The sequence below is a fragment of the Micropterus salmoides genome, unplaced genomic scaffold, assembly GCF_014851395.1.
Source record: "Micropterus salmoides isolate LMB-PRFRI ecotype aquatic unplaced genomic scaffold, ASM1485139v1 Ms_hic_scaffold_3753, whole genome shotgun sequence".
Taxonomy (NCBI): domain Eukaryota; kingdom Metazoa; phylum Chordata; class Actinopteri; order Centrarchiformes; family Centrarchidae; genus Micropterus; species Micropterus salmoides.
The window spans coordinates 1-20,965 of NW_024043099.1; the positions used below are offsets into that span (position 1 = coordinate 1).

The window sequence follows — 20,965 nt, forward strand, 5'->3', positions numbered from 1 at the left end:
CCCCTGCTGCTCCGCTGAGTGTTTAGCCTTCCTCAACATCAAGTGCCACACCCACAGTGCCTAAAGCGTGGGGTTGGGTAACAGTTTGGGGGGGGGGTGTCCAGCTAATTACGTTGTATGAACCAATTGCTTACATACAGTTATGAAAACATGATGTTGAATATCTGGTAAAGTACACTGGCCTTGTGTGTTTTATTAGGCCCTCTGGTTATGTGTGGACGTCATGCTTCTTTCTTCAATCCTTTCCAGCCAGAGTGTGTGATGACAACCTCCTCTGACACATGTGCACACACATAACACACAATTCTCCCACCATAATCAGCACACAAAATCAACAACTGTTCTCATACTTTGCACCACCATGGGCTGTTTCTCCTGACTGAGCAACAGCTCAATAAAACACATCAGCAAAACAAAAACCTCCCTCTTCATTGTGCTGAGATGGCAGCCGCATACTGAACACACAGTGTAATACAGATACTTCAGGGTGAAAGCTGTGGGGGATTTTGAGGCAGCTGGTTTGTATGATTTATGACAGGAGTAATAAAACTTGTTAGGGGCTCCAGCAGAATTGTTTTCAGTCCATTTTAAAAAAAAATGTCTGTTTTGTGTCTCTCTTTCTTTATTTTTGGCAGACAACTATGGCGGATACGAGAACCAGCTTTTCAAAGTAACAATCAACGTTTTCTATTATACTAAGCTAAGCAAAATTAATATCAACTAGTGTATTATACATGATCATCAGCTGCATGATAATATGGTTCTGTTAGTTTGTTGCTCTTACTTGATCTCGTAAGATTCATCTTGATTGGTTTCAGAGAAAATAATGAGCTTTAGGCATGCTTTTAAGGGTATTCCATCTTAAAAGAGTAGTTTTACTTATTTGGGGACGTTTTTGCTTTCTTGCAGAGAATTAGATGAGAAAATTGACATCCCTCTCCTGTCTGTGTCATAAGTATGGAGATAGAGCCAGGAGATTAGCTTAGCATAGCATTAAGACTGGAAGCTTAAATCCATGCAGCAGCGCTTCTAAAGTGTGACATGTAGTAATATTGTTTGTTTAATCTGTACACAAACAGATATGCAAATGCAGTTTTAGAGGAAGACAATTTATCCATTGAACTTTGGAGAGCCAGGCTAGCTGTTTCCCCCTGTTTGCAGTATTTATGCTATGCTAAGCTAATCACCTACTAGCTCTAGCTCTGGGCAGATATGAAAGAGGTATCAAAAAAGGTAACAACCTTCTAATTTAACTGTTGCTTAAGTGTTCATAAGTTCCCTTTTTTAAAATTAATTAATTAATTGATTTTAACTACTTTATGTGATAAAAATAACATGACAATAAACAAAAATATTAAAGTCTGTATACCCAATGACTCCTTTGTTATTTGGTCAGTAGTAGACATCATGTTTTCAAATAGTCATGTTTACATTCTCATGTTTCTTGTTTTTCAGAAGAGGATTTCACTGGAGAGGAAGAGATGCCGTCATTTAGAGGTGAAAAAACACACACACACACACACACACACACACACACACACACCACGCACACATGTATATGCATGGCTTGTGTATAGTGTATTGAGTTTGCCTTCCAGAGCGTGATTCCTTTTATGTGTCTGTGCCATGATTACTGTATATCACCTTTTTACTCAACTACATCTCAACTACATTTATTTAATAGCTGTAGTATGATTTTCTAACAAACTACTATTGCAGCAGTTACAATTTTTCAATTCAACCATGCAACATAAAAATGCTGCCATCAGTAACAATTATTTGATACAGAGCGCTGAAATGAATAGTTAATCAGCATCAATTTTCATAAATGTCAACACAGCTACCAACTGTTATTATGAGTACTTATGATACTTAAGTAAATGTATTGTTATTGTTAGTGTAGTGCTACTTTTACTTAAGTAAATTATTTACATACTTGTTAGACTCACCTCAAAACAGCTAAAACTGAAATAAATATTCGAAAAAATCAAATGTATGAACACACGGCCTACTTTGTTGTTTTTTATTTAGTCACATAACTCACCCAAGTTATTAATGTGTATATTCATTCTTTATTCTTCCAGGTCGTAGTAGAGGTGGCTGTATGAGGTGCCAACAAAGCCACTCTCTCCAGCTGGCTGTCAAAGTCCTCTATGGCTTTGTTGCATTCCTGATCATTACTGTGGCAGTGTGGCATCACTTGGTGAGCTCAGTTTGATTTTTAATATCTTCACTCCCAGTGGTTTATTGTGAAGCTGAAGCTATCATTTAGTTTTATTTTCCATGAAGCTGCAATCAATGAATCATGCAAAGTTAGCACCAAAAATACCACAGACATTATCTCCCTGACTGCCCCACAGAGATGCCGATCTCTTGGACACGGTCAGCGGTCGAAAAGCTGTTCTCAACAGCCTGGTCATTTGTTAGGTAATTCAACCGATTAATGCTGAAACTATTCATTAAGGGTAAGAAGTAGTCGTGGGAAAATACTAGACTCTACTTTTCTATCTGTGACTGTGTCTTAATAAAAACCAATCCATTTAACTCCCATAGATCAAATGAATTTGGGACAGCTGCTCAGCACCAACAGATGCTTTTCACATTAGCATCACATTGTATTGGGTTTGAAAAGCTGTAAATCTTCATCCTTTACTACCGTTCGGCGATCTCAGAGGAGGGAGAGAGTGAGGCTCACTAGAGTGATGTTAAATCCCACAACACACATGCAAGCTTGCATTCAGGTACACGCACAGAAATATAATAAAGTTCTTTTCTTTGTTTGCTCTAAACTGTGTGCAGGCATTTAATTAACTTACATATGTGCTGTAAACATGTAGAGGCTCATGTGTTGCTACTACAGAATTCTGGGAAATTATAGTTGGGCTAACTCTAATAAATTTTTTTTACTTTTATTGTTGCACAATATAGTTATTAATCCTGTGTTGTACCCACTGATGTGAACGTATTCCCAGGTTTCTATGCTCCCAGGTATATGTTCCCAAGCTCAGTATCTTTTTAATGTGACATATTAAGGAGACTTTCGAAGGGTTATATGTTCTCAGTAATGATTTTCACTGGGTCAAATGTTCAACGTATGTTTCCGTGGGTCAACATGTTGTCTGGTGTTATAGACCTACTCCTTACATACCTACGCACTCACATTGTGGGAAAGATGGTTTTCTTCCCCCACAGTGCGTGATTGGATTTTTGCTAGGGCTGGGCACGTTAACGCGTTATTATCATGTTATTATCGTGTTATTATCGTGTTATTATCGCTTTAATTAATTAGCACCGACAATTATTTAATTCACTGGCTCTGAATACACATACAGTCAAACCATGGGTCACAGGAGGGTTTGGATGTTGATCAGCCTGTAAATCACCCACCCAAACAAGCAGTGGAGGGAGACTTCGGCAGACTACATTGGATGCATTGTGTGGGAGAAGTAGATAAACAAAAGCAAGACAAGTGATCAAATGCCATAGCGAAGTGGATAGTTACACACTGAACGCTGATTAGTATTGGGGAAGCTTGGCCCCACGGGGTTCATCTTTGCTCTGGCACTCTATGGAGAGTAACCATGACAACGGCTTCTGTGCACTACACAGCTGTAGCCTATTTAGCTTAAGTTAAAATTAGGCTACGTAACTTTACCTGATAGGCCTTCATCTAGTTTTGCGGGGATGCTCTGCCATGCAAATTCCTTCCTGTTGATGGATATTTAGTAAACAGTAACAGATTCTGGAAACTCACAAACAGCGAGGATCAGTCTCTCTTCCAATGATGTGCTGCGCATCATGTACAAAAGTTCAAGACAATTCAACTTCGGCAGCGGACATATGCGTGAGGCAACACTTCACCCCACTCTAATAGGGACACTTATACCGAACATAGACTGTTTATGCTGCTCCCTGATAAAAGAAAAATATTTCTGCTGATACCTGTTGAGAAAGAAACAAGAAAACGGATTCATATATTTAACCTGTTGCTCAGAAGGTGCCTGTTATGCTGTTATGATCGTGGCTCAGGACTCTAACTTGTTTTAACAAGCTATAAAATGTAATGCCCTAGCAGTGGCAAATAGCTTTGGTTTAATATTTGATTGATTTGATTAAAGGGGCTATATGTAGGTTTTAAATGAAATTACTCATTAAGAAATCTAATTAACTCACTTAGAAACGAAGCACACGCCTGTTTTCTCTGTTGCTTGCATCAGCCACTATTCTGCTTTTAATGTGAGGACACCGGGTCGGATTCAGCCCTGTGTGCATTCCCGAGCCTCTCTCGTACTACAGCGACAACACGGCAGCTAACAACATGCAGTCCACTAACACCATAAAACACTGACTCCAACATAAACTCCATGTAAGGATAAAAACATCAATAAAGGTTTATGTGATGAAGGTCGCCAGACCAAACGAAATTCAAATGATGTCAGGTAAAAACAGTCACACCTGAAAAGAAGAGAGCTGCTAACGTTATCCGATGCAAAGTTGTATCTCTTTCCATATTACTTCACCAGCTAACACGACCCATATAACTATCCTGTGTACCAACGGTATCATGTCTAAGTGTTGATTTTTGCTTGCAAGAAGGATATAACTGTACAAAGCAAATGTGGAGAGATTTGTTACGTTACTAGCCTTTAACTTAGTGATACAGGGTAGAGCAACCAGCTATCCACAGCTGTTTGCTTCGTAACGTTTAATTTAGATTTATTGTGGTTTTACCAATACTAGGTGTACAGCTTCTCCACCTCTCAGTCGCTGTAACTAACGTGACCCACATAATATACACACTGCAACTTCACGGTACAACACAGAGAAAGAGCCATCCACTAACACTAAAGTTACTTACTGCGGTCTAACTGTTATAAAGAGTGACACAATCTTGTTATAATATTCAGTCCAGCTCACTTTCATTATCATTCAATAAACTTAGCTGTGCTGACATTGCTAATGCTGTAGCATGTCGGCTAAATGCAGTAAATGTACCGCGATCATGTAACAAGCATGGATTAGTTCAACCTTCAGCTGATAAAACTATTACTGCAACGTTGCTGTGTTAGTTTACCTGAGATTCCAGCTGTTGTGTGAAGCCGTCTCCCTGCCTGTCTATAGTCCTGTCACTCTGCCTTTTTTCCGGGAGGATTGTGCCAATAGCTGTGTTTCCATCAACGTTTTTTTAATGCGCATTTTGAAGTATTGCATTAGAAAAGGTTGATGGAAATGACAAAATAAAAAAAAAAAACTTAATTTCGCAAAAAAAATGTTTTTATACTCGCTTCAGGTGGTTTTTGTCTTTGTCGAAAAAGAGTTAATGCACTAAATGGGAGATGGAACTCATGAGCGAGCGTAATACAAAACACAACAAAATTTTGCACATAACAATGTGATTAATCGCGATTTATTGCAGAAAATCATGCAGTTAAATGCAATTAAAATTTGAATTGTTGCCCAGCACAAATTTTTACCATTCGAACGGCAATGGCCATCTCCCTTTATTGTTTTGCAACATATACTCAACTGAGTTGTCTTCCGTTATTGCAATGAGCTCAAAGCATAAGCTAAACTAACAGTGGTGCTCTAAAGTCTGTTTATTGCTAGAGGTTGTTGGGCAAGGGTGATACCCACTGATAGATGGTATGAGGTACAATTTACTATTATAATAATATGACAGCATCCTGTGGGCAAGAATACTATTCTGGAGGAAGAATAACATTCAGGTGAACATATGAAATTCTGTAAATTTCAACATTTTACATAGTATCTTGAGCATCGGCAAAGACAAATGAGCACCCAAAGACAATTGTACCCAAAGTGTGCCAACACACATATAAACATGCACCACACTCTTTTTAAAATGCTTTTACACAGAAACAGAAACAGAATTTAGTTTTGTTTTTTCAATTTCCAGCACAGCTGTACAACACCAAAGCGCCAAAAACTCAAATATAAACAGATGGGATATTGCACTTGGCTTCAACTCCCAACTGTGCATGTGCACAAAGACAAACAGAAACAAATAACCTTTGATTCCCTGCTGAACATCTGTTTTATAAAAAAATTCTTCAGCAAAAGTTAGGTAACAAATGTGCAATGAAGTAAACATTTTTTAGCTTTCTTCTACATGAAAAGGGATTTTTTTGGAGAGACATACTTTTGCCAAGATGTCACAACCAAAGCATTACAAACTGTAGAAATCTGTAGTGGTTGACTTACAAACACTCAGTGAGGATGTTTTATGAAATTTATTATTAAAGTCTTAATGGTTAAGCATCAGAATTTAGCAAAAGCCATGAGCCATGTCCAACATCAAGGTCACAAAAGCTAATACAGTAGAGCAAGTGGTATGTGCAGAACGCATGTGGAAGCGTTTATATATGCAAACACACTATGGCCCAGACCTGCATTCCCATCACTCAGAAAAAGTCTGCAAACTCACACTATACAAACATTCCCTCAAATGTACACACACACAAAAGCTCACACTCACTAAATTATTGTTCTTGGGAAATATGTTGGGAGAGCAGGACCTGGCCAGCTGGCTAAACCATCATTCATCAGTGTTTTGGTTACATTTCTTAACTAATGAAACTTTCCGTGTTTGTTGTTAGGCCTTAAATTACAACTTCCTTTTTACCTTTAAATACCACCAATGTCCTGTTAACGTACTGCTGATGTTAATCATCCTCAGCATTCAAACCTCCTCCATGGTTATTTTCTCTCCCTGAATAAAAGCTAATTCACCATTAACTCACACTTTTTCCTTCACTGTGAAAATGAGTATGTAATTTTATAACCCTTGAACATTTTCCCTTAACTTACTCAACTTTGCTGTGTCCCAGTGTTTAGGAAGGTTGACAACCTGTCTGAGGAGGAGTCCGTCTACCACAAGAAGATCTCCAGGGTTCAGCAGGAATAGCGGGTAAAGTAGCTAGAATGACATAGAAATGGTAATTTATATTAAGTAATTGTGCCTCAAAGTCCTAAACATAATGTGGAAACAACAGCACACAAAAAGTTATTCAAGGTTTTTGAGTAATAACTATAATAAAAACCGTTTTTTAATCCAGAATTCTTTATTGAATTTTTGCACAGAATTGAACAGAATTACAAATTGATGAAGGATATTAGCAAAAGCGAAGAACTTCTGTTAATAATATACCAAGTCTAACTCACCCAGCACACCTACAACATAGTATTTCCACCCACCCCAGCTCCCAATCACTCACACCACACTGTTCAAACAAACAAAGTAGCCAACCAAAAAAAAAAAAAAAACACAAAGGGGGAAAGTGGGAGCACAGTTAGTTTGCAGTTTCTGCATCAATAGTCAGCGAGTCAATGTATCCTAAGAAGAAGGGATGCCATGTCTGTTTTTTCTACTTTTTGGAATAGTTACTTACTTACTCAATTACATTTAGTGACATTTAGTATCTTCCCATCTGCTGAGCTCCTGAACAGCTACTAAATGGACCTTGCGGTGTGATTGTTTTGTCAGCTACATAGACCCTGCATAAGTACCAGGGGTTTTAAGGTCATTCATGAAGTGTGAAGCAATACAGATGATTGAATGTAATGTCCTCTTGTAAAACAGACATGTGGTAACCAGAAGCTTCGATATAGATCATATGCAGACATCTTGTTATCTATCCTGCCTCACTGTCTCTCTTTTACTATCTCTCTCTCCACCTTTTCTTTCTCTGACTTCATTTCTCAGATCTGAGCTCTACCTCTAACTGTTCAGGCTGTCTGGATGTGACTCTGTACAGCGAGGAGATCAGCAGGCTGAAGAGAGAGTTTGAAGACATCCAGAAGATGATACTGGGACAGGAGCAGGTACCGTATGGTGAATCACAAAACCAGCTTAAGAGACAAAAGTGACTTCAAGTTGTTTGTTTTGATCAAACTATAGTCCAACCCAAGGATGTTTAATTTGTGAAGATCTAAAAGCAGAGAAGCAGCAAATCCTCACATTTGAGTTTTTTTATAACCCCCAACAGAAAATTGGATACAGCCTGTGACTCCTTTCATTTCTGATCTCTGACCCCTTCCAGGTCCTGGACCAGGCCTCCCAGACCCAGTCCGCCCTAAAGGCCACCAGCAACCGGTTGACACGTGATATGCAAAACCACCTCATGTCGATCAAACTTCTCAACCAGTCGCTGGAAAGATACCTGGATCGGGTGGAGGGCTGGAAGGACGTGATTGAGGAAACTGAGGAGAAAATGAAGACGTTGACGGAGGATCAGTATGACATCAAAGCTACAGCACAGCAAGTTAACATGACAGTGGCACTCAGGTGATTGAAAAGATGCAGGGAACAGACAGATGGCCCAAAACTGTTTGACTTGTATTTTATATATTTAGATACACATAATGACTGTGTGTGACGCATGAATTCTGCTTTATTGTGACAGCAAGCTTTGCAGGTACATTTGCAGTTTTGGAAAAGTACAATAAACTACAAATGTGGACACTCACATGAATAGATATGTATAGAATTTCCAAAACCTTTATCACAACATTTTTTTAAAAATATTTTTAGATTTAATCTCAATCCTGAGATCAGAAAAACATTTTGGTTATAATCATATTTAGTCAAATTCATGCTTTTAATTTTTAGTAAATGTTTAATCACAAATCACACCTGTTCTAAAGACAGTCAGTGATTTAATTTGGTCATTTTTAGGCCTTAGTGGTAGCATAGTTCTAGATTGTGTTATAGTCCCAGTTTTTACAGTATCTTTTACAAACATTTGAAACAAAAATAACCAGAAGATGTTGCAAACAGACACACAATTACATTTATTTTACCTGGAGCCATTCAAAATTGACAAGACCTCTTATCAAGCTTCTCAAAGTGCCATTTTAGTCTTAAGTGCTAAAAATTCATGAAATTGACTCCTACTTTCAAACTTAAGTATAAAAGTAAGTTAGTCAAATTTCTTAAAGCTTAGAATCACTCTTACTCTCCCAGTTATTTAAGACAGCTTGAGGGGTCTCTCAAGTGGTTAGGAGCTGCCAGTAGGGGCTTGTGATGGCATTGTTGAGACAGAGACATGCGCAAATCTTTCAGGAGAAGGATAATATTTCTGAATTATGACACGCCATTAATTATACACCATAGTTTGGACAGAGCAGGGATCATCCATGTCAGAGATGACACTTTGTTTATTTGCCACAGGACAAATGTAGTAATGCAATGCGGATGATTTGAGGACATCGCAACCTTCTATAAGCAGAATTGTCATGGAAGCAATTATGGCACTTAAAGCTTCACTCATTGTCACTCGTTTCATTGACTTCCCAACAACACCCCTCGTAGCCAGCTTCACAGGCACAATTATTGGCACTCATACAAGGATAAACTTTTTTTAATCTTTCATTTCATGTGTATTTCATGTGTATATCATATCACATATGTTCTTGAAAATTCGTTATTATCAAATGTGTGTTGAATATAAATTTCTCTCAAGAATTTCACCATTCTATGTGAATTTATCTGATGATTTTCAGTGCCTACATCCAAAATCCCGTTTGCGGCACAGCAATGTGTCGTGAATCAGCACTAAGACTGACACTTGAAGATTTAGTCCTACACTTCACTTAAATTAGGACTGAGATGCTTAATACGAATTTTTTTACTCTTAAGTCAATTCTTGGCAGTGTTCTTATGAGTAATTCTGAGAAGCTTGATAAATACGGGCACTGATCATCAAATGTGTGTAGCAGCAATGATGACATACATCAGAGGTCACTAATAGGCGGACCGCGGTCCGGATCCTCTCCAGACCACCGACCTACAGCTGATTTATTATTGAGACTTACTACCTCGTGACGGAGCGTTTCTATTTTAACCCGCGCAGCTTTTCTAGCATTTACTGTACTGGTTTAGCGGCCCAGGAAACTCACAGACCAATCGCATGTGCTCTAATCATCTCATGTGACGCTGCTCAGCCAATCAAATCTGTGCATTCGAGTCGAGTCCGCGATAGTGATGGCAAGTTCGAGTTTTTGACAGACTCGTTCATTCAAATCTCGTTCATTAAAATGAACTAATCTTTTTTTGAGTCATTTCGTTCATTTCGTTCATTTGAACCACGCTAGTTATTGCGGCGCTGCAGCCCTCTAGTGGGCGATTAAAAACAGCGCCGGAAAGGCTGCCTGGCTTGCTTTATTTGACAAAGAATAATGAACAAATTCACCTCTTGATTACTGTATATCATCATTATATAAACCCCCCTGGGCCCACAACCAAATTCAAACCATGTAAAAACCACAGAAATATGTTGTCAATATGTAATCACCACTACTCTGGCTAAATCCTTCTATTTTCTTTCCCGAGTAGTATACAACCAGACCAGCCACATGAGGCTTATGTATATAATCATTATCACTGAAGTGCTCAATCATACAGCAGCCCAACGTCCCTATCCATGAGTAAAATATTAATATCAGATTTGCAGTAAATATATTGAAGTAATAATTTTACACTATATGAATAAACACACTGTTATTAAAATTCAACCAATTTAAAAATAATCTGGATCAAGCCACCAAGTTCTTAAAGAACTCCTGCACAGAGAGAGGAACAGAGAAATAAACACATATAAACGCAGCAGTTTGGCAGGTCTGGATGCAGAATGGGCCACATCAGGTCCGGATTCTGCAGACAGAGAAACACACATGAGCACATCGCTCTCAAACAAAGCAGGTTGTTCACCAGTCACGAGATGTGAAACAACAGCACGGCTCTGTTGGTAAATAAAAAGGAAAAGTTACGTTGCCTTCTCTGGCGGACCTGGATCAGCTGTTTACAGAGCTAACGCCAACGTTGCTACATGCTTTTAATGTTTTAATGACCGGGTCTGTTTGTTTTGGAGAGGAGATGACCTCGGAGGTAATTCGGCTCCAGGTAGAAATCTGTCAGGGCTCTGAAGTGGACCCAGAACAACTCTCATCAGCTTTAACACTAGCAGGACTAAAGTTACACAGTTATGATTTAATGAAGTCAGTTTGCTCTTGTCAACATCTTGTCTTCATCATGGAAAAAATGGTTGTCGAAGTTGAATAAATTTCATTACATTTTTTGTTAATAAAATTAACATCGCTCCAGTTTTCATATGATTTCATCCTCGCAATGCTAGATTACAATCAAGCCTTGTTGTAGATGTAGATGTGGGGATGAACTTTTAGTGGACTGGCCTTGTGGGAACTTAATCAGCGGCTGGAAGTAGGCATGAAGCCAGACACATAGCCACAACTGCAATTTTTTCGACAATCCTCATAAGTAATTTATTATTCATGAAGGCAACTTACAGTAAGAATAACTGGGATTTCCCATTTGAAAAGAGCACAGTTGTGACTTGGTTGCAGCACGCATAATGCTGATTTAAACCTGTTGTATATGACCGATGGTGTTTATCATTTACCTTTTTTTGAATTGTTTTGAAATACTACCATAAATTTCAATGGGGTGGAAATATGTTTTGCAATGTGTAAATAATTTATAAACAAGGAAGACTTATTTTATTTTGTTTAAATGCATGTGGGTTAATTATTTAGATAGATAGTGGTTGAATAAAATATCTACTGATCATACAGTTTTGGCTTCTTCCAGATTGTTTGTATAAATGAACAGCAAAAACAAAACAATGTGACCACAGCCTGATGTTTTATCTACTTCACCTCACACGTCTTCTGTGTTTTTCTCTGCTCTCAAGTACAATGTGGATAGATGCCCTGCAGAGAAAAGCAGATGAGGAGACTCTGGTCCTCCAGAAGTTGACCACCGACTGGCAGAACTACAGCCGAGTTCTGAGCGCAATCAAATCCAACACGAGCAGCACCACGCAAAACATGCGCTCACTCCAAAACAACGTTGTAGCAGATCACCAGAGAATCGCCATGTCCACCGAGGTGTACTACGACCTCACCCAGCAGGTATTTGTGTGTTTGCAACACAGAACACCTGCCAGATGTACAAAAAATGTTTTTAGGAAAAAGAAGAGTTGTGATTGTTTGATTGATACAGCATCTATGAAGAGCACAAGGGTTTTTGTGGATAGGAATTTGCAAGAACATACTGTGAATAAGGAATAGTACTGTTCAATATGCATAATTTAAGGGTTAGGGGAAAAAAGTCCATCTACAGCTTAAACATTTGTCTTTCAAAAACCCTTTGGCTGAATCCTGTTATTGTGTGGGAGTGCTCTTGTACTTGCACACCAATTTGGAGACCAATTTGAACCTGGAACGTGCTGACATTTTGGCCACTTCTTACCTAATAAAAAGTCTGTTTGATGGTTTGGTTTTAGAAATACAGCTAAAATGTTTTAAAGTTGTGGTAAGGTTTGGGAATAGTGATGTGATGGTTAAGCACTATGTAATGCATTACCATATATTCTTAAGTAGTGGCTTTTAAATACCTCAGTGGCAGAGAGAACCAGGACTTTTATTTGGAAAAGGCAAACATTGGACATAGGCCTTTCCCCCTGCCGCCAAGTTAATGCAGACTCAAAACTTCTGCCATGTTTACCTGTTGTCTTGATAAATTGAGTGTAATGTAAATAATAGTCAGTCCTACAACAGTCATGTCATTCTCACCTAAGAGAAATGTTGTCGTTTCCTTTTACAGTTTCCTGATCAATGTTAAGCTAACGTGAAAGCAACTCACTTTTTCACATTAACAGTCTTCAAGCCTGCCTGTGATTGGCAAGCATTAAATGTGAAATCCCTACTGGAGGTGTTTAGTTTAAATGACAGCAACTTAACTTCGATCGTGAAAAACAGAAAAGTGGAAAAACTTCAATGAATAGATTGATGAAACTATTTCTATATCAGCAACGTGGTATGACATGACTCTGTTGTATTAATTGAAGTAGTACTGTGGAGAGCTGTTGTAGGCTACAGGTAATTTCACTCCTCTCAGTGATTGTTAATAACCGGCCATTATATGAAAATGTACGGTTTGTCAGCAAGGGTCTTGACAAGTAAAGAAATACAACATATAGTATGTTTGTATTTTCTCCAGGTGATGAACCTACAGATGCAGCTTGACAATGTGACGTCTTTCATGGACGAACACGAGGAGAACATGCATGACCTTCACTACCATTCCAGGTAACAAACACACACACACATGCAACACACACAACATGCAGCCACAGAAAGAGTATTACCATTCCAGAAATGTAAAAACTCACAATGTATCTGTCCTCTTTAGGTATTATGAGAACCGGACAGGTGAGCGTTTCTCTGCATTGGATGGTCGTCTGAAGTCCATCTCGATGGAGATTGAAACGATCTCCTCCAGCATCAACGCCACCGTTAGCCACGTTCAGAGCATGTACAAGTACATCAACATCGAGAGCTCCTCCTGTCAGAGTCGCATGGGCAGACACACAGAAGATCTACAGGTAGTAACCACAGAAGAGTTTTTTCTTATTGCTTTGTTGTGACAAAAATATGCAGGTTAGAGCTTAACGCGTGCATAGTAAGATATTATATATATATAAAAAAACATCCCCCTCATCCTCAAGCTCGGGTCCTCTGCCAGAGGCCTGGGAGTTTGAGGGTTCTGCACAGTATCTTCTGGACAGAGACCTCTGATGTTTTACCTGGAATCTGCTGTAGCCACTCTCCCAGTTTGGGGGTCACAGCCCCCAGTGCTCCCATTACGACTGGCACCACTGTTGCTCTTACTTTCCACATCTTTTCTAGCTCCTCTTTCAGCCCTTGGTAGTTCTCAAGCTTCTCGTGTTGCTTCTTCTTGATGTTGCTGTCGCTTGGGATTTCCACATCTATCACTGCAGCCTTCTTCTGCTGTTTGTCGATCAACATGATGTCTGGTTGGTTAGCTATTACCAGTTTGTCAGTCTGGATCAAGTCCCACAGGATCTTAGCTCGGTCATTCTCAACTACCTTAGGTGTCCTCCATTCTGACCTTGGGACTTCCAGCCCATACTCATGGCAGATGTTCCTGTACACTATGACAGCTACCTGGTTATGGCGTTCCATGTATGCACTTCCTGCCTGCATCTTACACCCTGCTGTTATGTGCTGTACTGTCTCAGGGGCATCCTTGCACAGGCCCCAGACCCCAGCCTCTATTGATCTTGTACTGAGTGCCTGTTCTTGTGCATGATTAGTGCTTCTGTGCTGTCCTTTGTGCCGCACAATGGCTTGTCCCTCCATGAAGGTTCTTCGTCTTCTTTGTCCTCACCCTTGGGTTTCTGCTGCCTGATGTATTCACTAAGCCCTTCATCTTTGGGGGCCATCTTCCTGATGTACTCCTGGATCTTTGTCGTTTCATCCTGGACAGTGGTCTTAACTAGCCCTCGGCCTCCCTCGCTACTTTTGGTGTACAGTCTCAGGGTTCTGGATTTGAGGTGAAACCCTCCATGCATTGTGATGAGCTTTCTTGTCTTGATGTCAATGGCCTCTATCTCCTCTATCGTTCCACTTCGGAACAGGTATCCGTAGCCAGTCTTTGTGATGATCTAGCCGAGGGGGTTCAGGCCTATGCAGAACAGCACACTTGAAAAGCATCATTTTGGTAAAAATCTAAGGTACCTTTCCATAGATGCACCTCTCCTGTCTGTGATCCAAATGGTATCGTCTACATCCAACATTAGACACACCCCTCACCTGACTGCCAGTTCATGGATTTAATTCTGGCCACATATGTGATTGGTTGTCTTTTTATCATCCTTAAATGTTCTTTATTCTCCCCCTCTCTTTTGTACAGAACCTAAACAACACAGTCTTGTTACTCCTGCACTTGGCCGACACACTGAGACAGCAAAACATGTTGCTGAATGTCCGACTGGATGTGGATGTCAGGAACCTGTCCATGGTGATGGAGGAGATGAAGCTTGTGGATGTTCACCATACCCAGCTCATAAAGAACTTCACTATAGTAAAAGGTACCGTAGATATTGTCATGTAAAGTATGTGAGATTCACAACAGTTCATGTATACTTTATTTTTTTAACCTCATTATCCTCTATTTTAACAGGTGCTCCTGGACCACCAGGGCCCAAAGGGAACCGTGGTGAGACTGGCTCAAAAGGACCCATGGGACTGACTGGGAGCAAAGGTGACCGAGGCCCTATAGGAAGCCGTGGATCTGTTGGAGAGAAGGGTTCTATTGGGCCCAAAGGCGCACCAGGTGAAACAGGCCCCAGTGGCAATAAAGGGGCAGTAGGAATCAAAGGATCAAAAGGGTCTCTTGGTCCTCCAGGACCACCTGGTGAGAAGGGCCAGAAAGGAGATATGGGCCTCACCGGTGTAGATGGCGTCCCAGGACCCACAGGGCCTGCGGGGATCCAGGGTCAGGCAGGACTACCAGGCATCATTGGGCCACCAGGACCAAGGGGAAAAACAGGGCCAACAGGCCCACCTGGACCACCCGGAACACCTGGACCTCCAGGCTTGTCATACCCACATGACCGAATCAACACCCAGCAGCGGACCGTGACGGCTGGTACTGGGCCCAAGAAACAGTAGAAAGATGGACTCAGAGGTGATTTGTGTGATTTGAGAGATATAAACTGAAAGAATACAATCCATTGTGACTGGAGACGCAATAATCCATTTTTTTTATGGGATTACGCAAGATAATTGAGAACTTTATGAACAAATGCAACTAATTAAAATTGGAGATGGGGATTTAAAGGAGGCATTCCCCTGATATTATGACATGGCCACATGAAATGAACCAAGAGGAAGGTCTAAAAAATGGAAAACAGAACTGCTGCCACAGACTGAACTGAGAAGTCTAAAAGAAGACTATCCAAGGCCTGAAGTTGAGCGCTTTTTGGAAAGACCTTCATACATGGGTCTCATAACTACTTTTGATGATTGTTTTCTTGTAGACCAAAGCCAAAGACAACCCAAATACAACAATCCCTTTCCATATAAGAATTATATTGTGTTAATTTTTTTTATTACCAGAATTAAAACCTTGTCTTAGATGGTGAGATCAATAGGAATAAAAATACATCTTCTGGGAATTTTGAGTCTTGTCTAGTTGAATGTACTAGAAGCAAATAATATGTTTGAGGTCGTCAGGCCACGAAAACCTCATGGGAAATAAAATAAAAAGGAAGGCTGTTAACCACAGATTTTGACTAAAGTAGTGGTCTTTTCCCTGTTTGGACTACTCAGAGGTTTACATTCCAATGCACTACTATATGGGCACAGTAAAGTTACATTATGAAACAGTGACACATCCTTTTTGTTTCCCATTTTTAAATTGTAAAAACTAAAGTCAGCTTATCTTTTGTCATTTCAGAGCAGGTACTCTGAAGACTTGTCTTTCATCTAGAAACTGGGCAAAATTGAAGAATTCATGCCCCCTGAATTTAAAATGGAGTGCTCTGGTGACCTTTGTTTTACATTTTATGGGACATTTGCTTTTTTAGTTGCTGTAAGAATGTAGAAAGTAATAAGGAACTCTCTTGTTGACTCCTGTTGATCAAACAGTTTGGGAAATACACTCATTCACTTTCTTTTTGAGAGTTTGAAGAGAAGATAGATACCACACTGTGTGCGGCTGCTCGAGCCAGGAGGTGAGTAGTTTAGCTTAGCATAAAGACTGGAAGCAGGGAGAAACAGCTATTGTGAATCTGATAGTGCCATTACTGCCATCATCACATTTTACAATCAAGATACACCATTAGATTTAGAGGTGTTGGCAGGTGTAGTTTTGAACATTGGAGGAAGTCAGACTAGCTGTTTACCTCTGCCTACAGTTTTTATGCTAAGCTAAGCTAATTGCCTCCCGCTTCATATCCATACCTTATGCACAGACATGAGAGTGGTACAAATCTTCTCATCTAACTCTTGGAAAGAAAGCAAAGTGTATTTTACAATATGTATTCCTTTGAGAAGTATGAAGGATGGAAAGGTCATTACTCTAGCTCATCACATAAATGAATAGTACTATTTGTAAACATGTCAAGTAATAAAATTAAACATTCACAAGTGGTTGTGATAGCGTAATGACTTATAAGAGGGTTTGGGTCTTATGATACACACGTAAATAATCTTTTATAGCTCACAATTATTTTTTTTTACAAAAAAGGGAAACATACTATTTTGTAAACGTGTGTTGTAATGAAATGCGACTGGCTTGCATTGAACTTCAATAAAGTTTTTTTGAACAGCCTGGTTCTTGTCAGTATCCTACTGAACTTCCAAAGCACAGTACTATTGTTGCCCCTGTGAAGGAAAGGGAGCGGTCATTAATTCAAAACACATGTCAACCCCTCCCATTAGATTTTTGAGGTTTGCTGCCACATACTCAAAGATATTCGATTGTCTAGATTTACCCTGTTGTGCCAACATAGGTACACTAAAAATGTGCCCTATAATAACATTTTTCAGTTTAGAATTTAGTAAAGTATAGGGTGCAGATATCTAATAAATAAGAACAAAAAAAATACCTTTTTGATATGCCCAAAATTACCTGTTGTATGTTTTATAAAGCAAAGCAGTTATCTTCTTCAAAATACTTTTAAGAATAATTTAATGTGAGCATGATTGATCAACAATCAGCAAACATGAATAGCAGAAACAGGCTTATTTAGATGTTTTGTTGTAGAACAGCTGATGACCTCCCTGTGGTGACAGTGCAGATCTCCGCTGGATGTTATTTTCCCAGTGTTTCCCCCACTTTCTCAGTGCTGGAACGTGACAGTCCTTGTGGGATGTGAGGAACCTGATCTCCAACAAAAACTTCCTTCAAGAATCCACCCAAATCCCTTATTCCTGCAGTCCCCATGACCATTCTTTTAGAGCATGGAACATTTTCTCTGAATCACTAGCTGTTTTGACCTCAAAAACCTGACGCAAAAGTGTAAAATTGCTGCTATTTTTGATTTATGAAGCATGAAATATAGCTGAGATCGACATCCAGTATTAGTCTTATCCATCGTCAACCGCTTATCCTGCGTACAGGGTTGCGGGGGGCTGGATCCAGTCCCAGCCGACGTCGGTCGCCAGTCCATCACAGGGCCACACATAGACAAACAATCAGTCACACTCACACTCACACACACATGTGTTTGGACAGTGGGAGGAAGCTGGAGCACCCGGAGAGAACCCATGCAGACACCATGCAAAATCCACACAGAAAGGCAGGGACAACAACCTTCTTGCTGTGAGGCGACAGTGCTACCCACTGCACCACCGCACCACACAGTATTAGTCTTATGTGGGATAAATGCTTATAGGCTACTTTATTCTCACTTTAGACCTCCTTAAATCATACCAGAACCATTTCTCTGGTTTTTGGCCTTAGACTTTTAGTCTTAACTTGTGGTGAGGGTGACCTGCAAGTGAATCTCAACGATTCCCACATGTGAAGCCATAAATCACCAGGGGCCTCATGTATAAACGCTGCCCATGCACAAAAAGGTTAAGTACGCTGGTTGGCATGAACACGCGGGATGTATAAAAATGAACGTGATGTGAGAATGTGCGGGCCCTCCGCAAACATTTCTCTGACTGTCAGTAAACTCCAAAAGCGTCTCCACTCCAGTTACTGTGCATATATCGATGAGGTAGTCAAACAAAAACCTGATTATGTCTGTTAATACACAATAAAAGTTTGATCATGTTTCTAGTGGTTTAATAGCCTATCAAAATAAAATTTAATGTGAGAGGAATATATGATGATGCCTCTCACATATTTAATTTCACTTCATATTATGTTATCACTTTATCATAAAATGTCTGGAAATAAAGCCAGGGACAGTTCTCCCATAATCGCTACACTACATGGGCCTAGTCATCATCAGTCCTCATGATGCAGCAAAACCAACATTAAAAATGTGTTCACCTGTCTAACCTCCATCTTTAAATGATCTCCCAGGGTGGGGGAGACCACTGACTGAAGCTATCACTTTGGTGAGGTGTGAAGCCTACTCTGTATGACTGCTGGAAACATATAAATAATGCGTGACTTTCATATCAGTTACAGTAACATGCAGTGGATTTGGATAGTCAGCCAGCCACAGTCCCGATCAAACTGAGGTTCACTTAAGTAATATGGGAAAAAAGGCAGTGTAACCAAGGCTTGTTTAAATTGGCAGGGATCACTTCTTAATTTCAGGTTGCACTGTACACCGCATGCTTACTTGCAAGGTAAATTTGAGAACTTAAAAACTGCCAAAGGTCACCAGAGAGGGAGCTTAATTATTGTTTTTCTACTTTTCAGTGGCTTTTATTAAGTGACTATTACAGTGGCTAAACATCTCTAATCCTAGACACCACAAATGTTCCTCATGATGAAAAGATCTATATTGTGACCTTTTTGGTGACTCAGAAAAGCAGCATTGTTTTTATCTTTTTGCTGTTTATTCAGTGGGTTTTGAAAAGGTATCATTAACGTTAAGGTAGTATACTTTTGTGAAACTACAATAGCGAAATTAAGGATGAAACATGAAAATCTCCAACATGGACAGAGAGAAAGATAGCAGCTCTTTGGTCTGTCAAAGGAAGTGCAGAAGTGTGAGAGTAGGGCATAGTGTTCTGTAGCTGTGGTGAAAAACACCAGGCCGAGCCAGCATAAACCCCGGGGCCAGATGTGCTTGCTGGAACCTCTGCCAGGCCTTACTTTCCTAGGTGGAATATGTGGAGTTTAAACTTCATAAACTTTTTTTCCCTTAGTCATTAATTACCAGGATGTAACACTTCTCTGCCCCTCTTTCCACATGAACACTTTAGGGCTGATTGGCTGTGAAGTGGATTGAGTAGCTGTGATGTTCTGTAATAGAGTAATGGTTTGTTGCCTAATGCACCCCACAGGACCAGTGCTTTCTGCTGACTCAGTGATGTGATGTAATGCCTGCACATGGCTGAAATGAGATCAACATTTTGCAGCATGGCTCATTGGATAGCAATATTGGTCTTTGGTCCTCCACTTTGATCTAGATTGTCATGAAATTTGGTTCAGACATTCATGGTTCCCACATGATGAATCCTACTGACTTTTGTGATCCCCTGGCTTTTTCTGTGAAACATCTCCAGAACTATTGGTACAGATATTCACATTACCCTCAGCATAAATTGTAATACAAAAACGTTTTATATAGGCCGACAACACTGGCAATTGAACCCTTATATTTTTTCTGGTGCCAGCTTTTCTCTTCTGTCAGTGAAGATGAAAATGTATTCAGAATTATTTCTCTTTATATTTCCCATTTAAATGTCATGCTTTCTCTCAGCCTTCTGTCACAAGGACATGGGAGACATTACCTAACCTGGACCAGCATACACACTTACACATATGCACATATACTAATACAATTTGAGACGTTAGCTAACTGTTGACTTGACAGGCCCCCAAAGAGCTCATTACGTAGACAGCTGTAAAAACACATTTGGCCTTTTACTCTGGCTCAGATAACCATTTTTCTTTGTGTGTGTGTGTGTGTGTGTGTGTGTGAGATCACACCTCTTGCAATGTGCGCAGTGAGTCAGCAGTTAACTCTGAAAATGAGTATTTGGGCGTATTTGAAGTACTGAAAAGGAAAAGAAAAGTCCCCACACTAAAGAGACAAAATCCAGAGTATTAAATGATTGAGGTGTGGTTAAGTTTACTAAAAAATATTTAAAGAAAGGGAACAAATGTTTTCAAATACGCCTTTTTTGTCATTTAGGTATGAGTATTGGTTGGATAGATAGAGGAATTGATTCTTAAACTTTGGGTTGCTGTAATCCAAATTAAGTTGAGAGTGCAGGTTGGCTGCAAACTCATGTTACTGTTCCCTCGATGTAGTTTTAAAACAATGAGTTTTTTAAAAAGGGCTGATACAATCTAGATATAAGATGCATACAAGCGGGAAGCTTCCGGTCTGAATCCAACGCAGAAGTCCCTTAAACCTGCATTCTATTAAACGGCCAGCAGGGGGCGACTCTTCTTGCAAAAAGAAATCCATTAGAAATAATG

The 20,965-nt window shown here is 39.8% G+C and overlaps 1 protein-coding gene across 1 annotated transcript; it reads left to right on the top strand.

The window, feature by feature from the left end:
• Positions 1 to 1,194: 1,194 nt before the first annotated feature.
• On the top strand, positions 1,195 to 17,179 carry LOC119884887 (scavenger receptor class A member 3-like; the record flags this gene model as incomplete). Its single annotated transcript, XM_038695167.1, has 12 exons — positions 1,195 to 1,233; positions 1,456 to 1,497; positions 2,085 to 2,190; positions 3,616 to 3,629; positions 6,849 to 6,920; positions 7,715 to 7,842; positions 8,061 to 8,305; positions 11,730 to 11,949; positions 13,040 to 13,128; positions 13,232 to 13,424; positions 14,756 to 14,933; positions 15,026 to 17,179. Coding segments are annotated over 12 exons (1,817 nt in total), but the record flags the coding sequence as incomplete, so codon positions are not given.
• Positions 17,180 to 20,965: the final 3,786 nt, after the last annotated feature.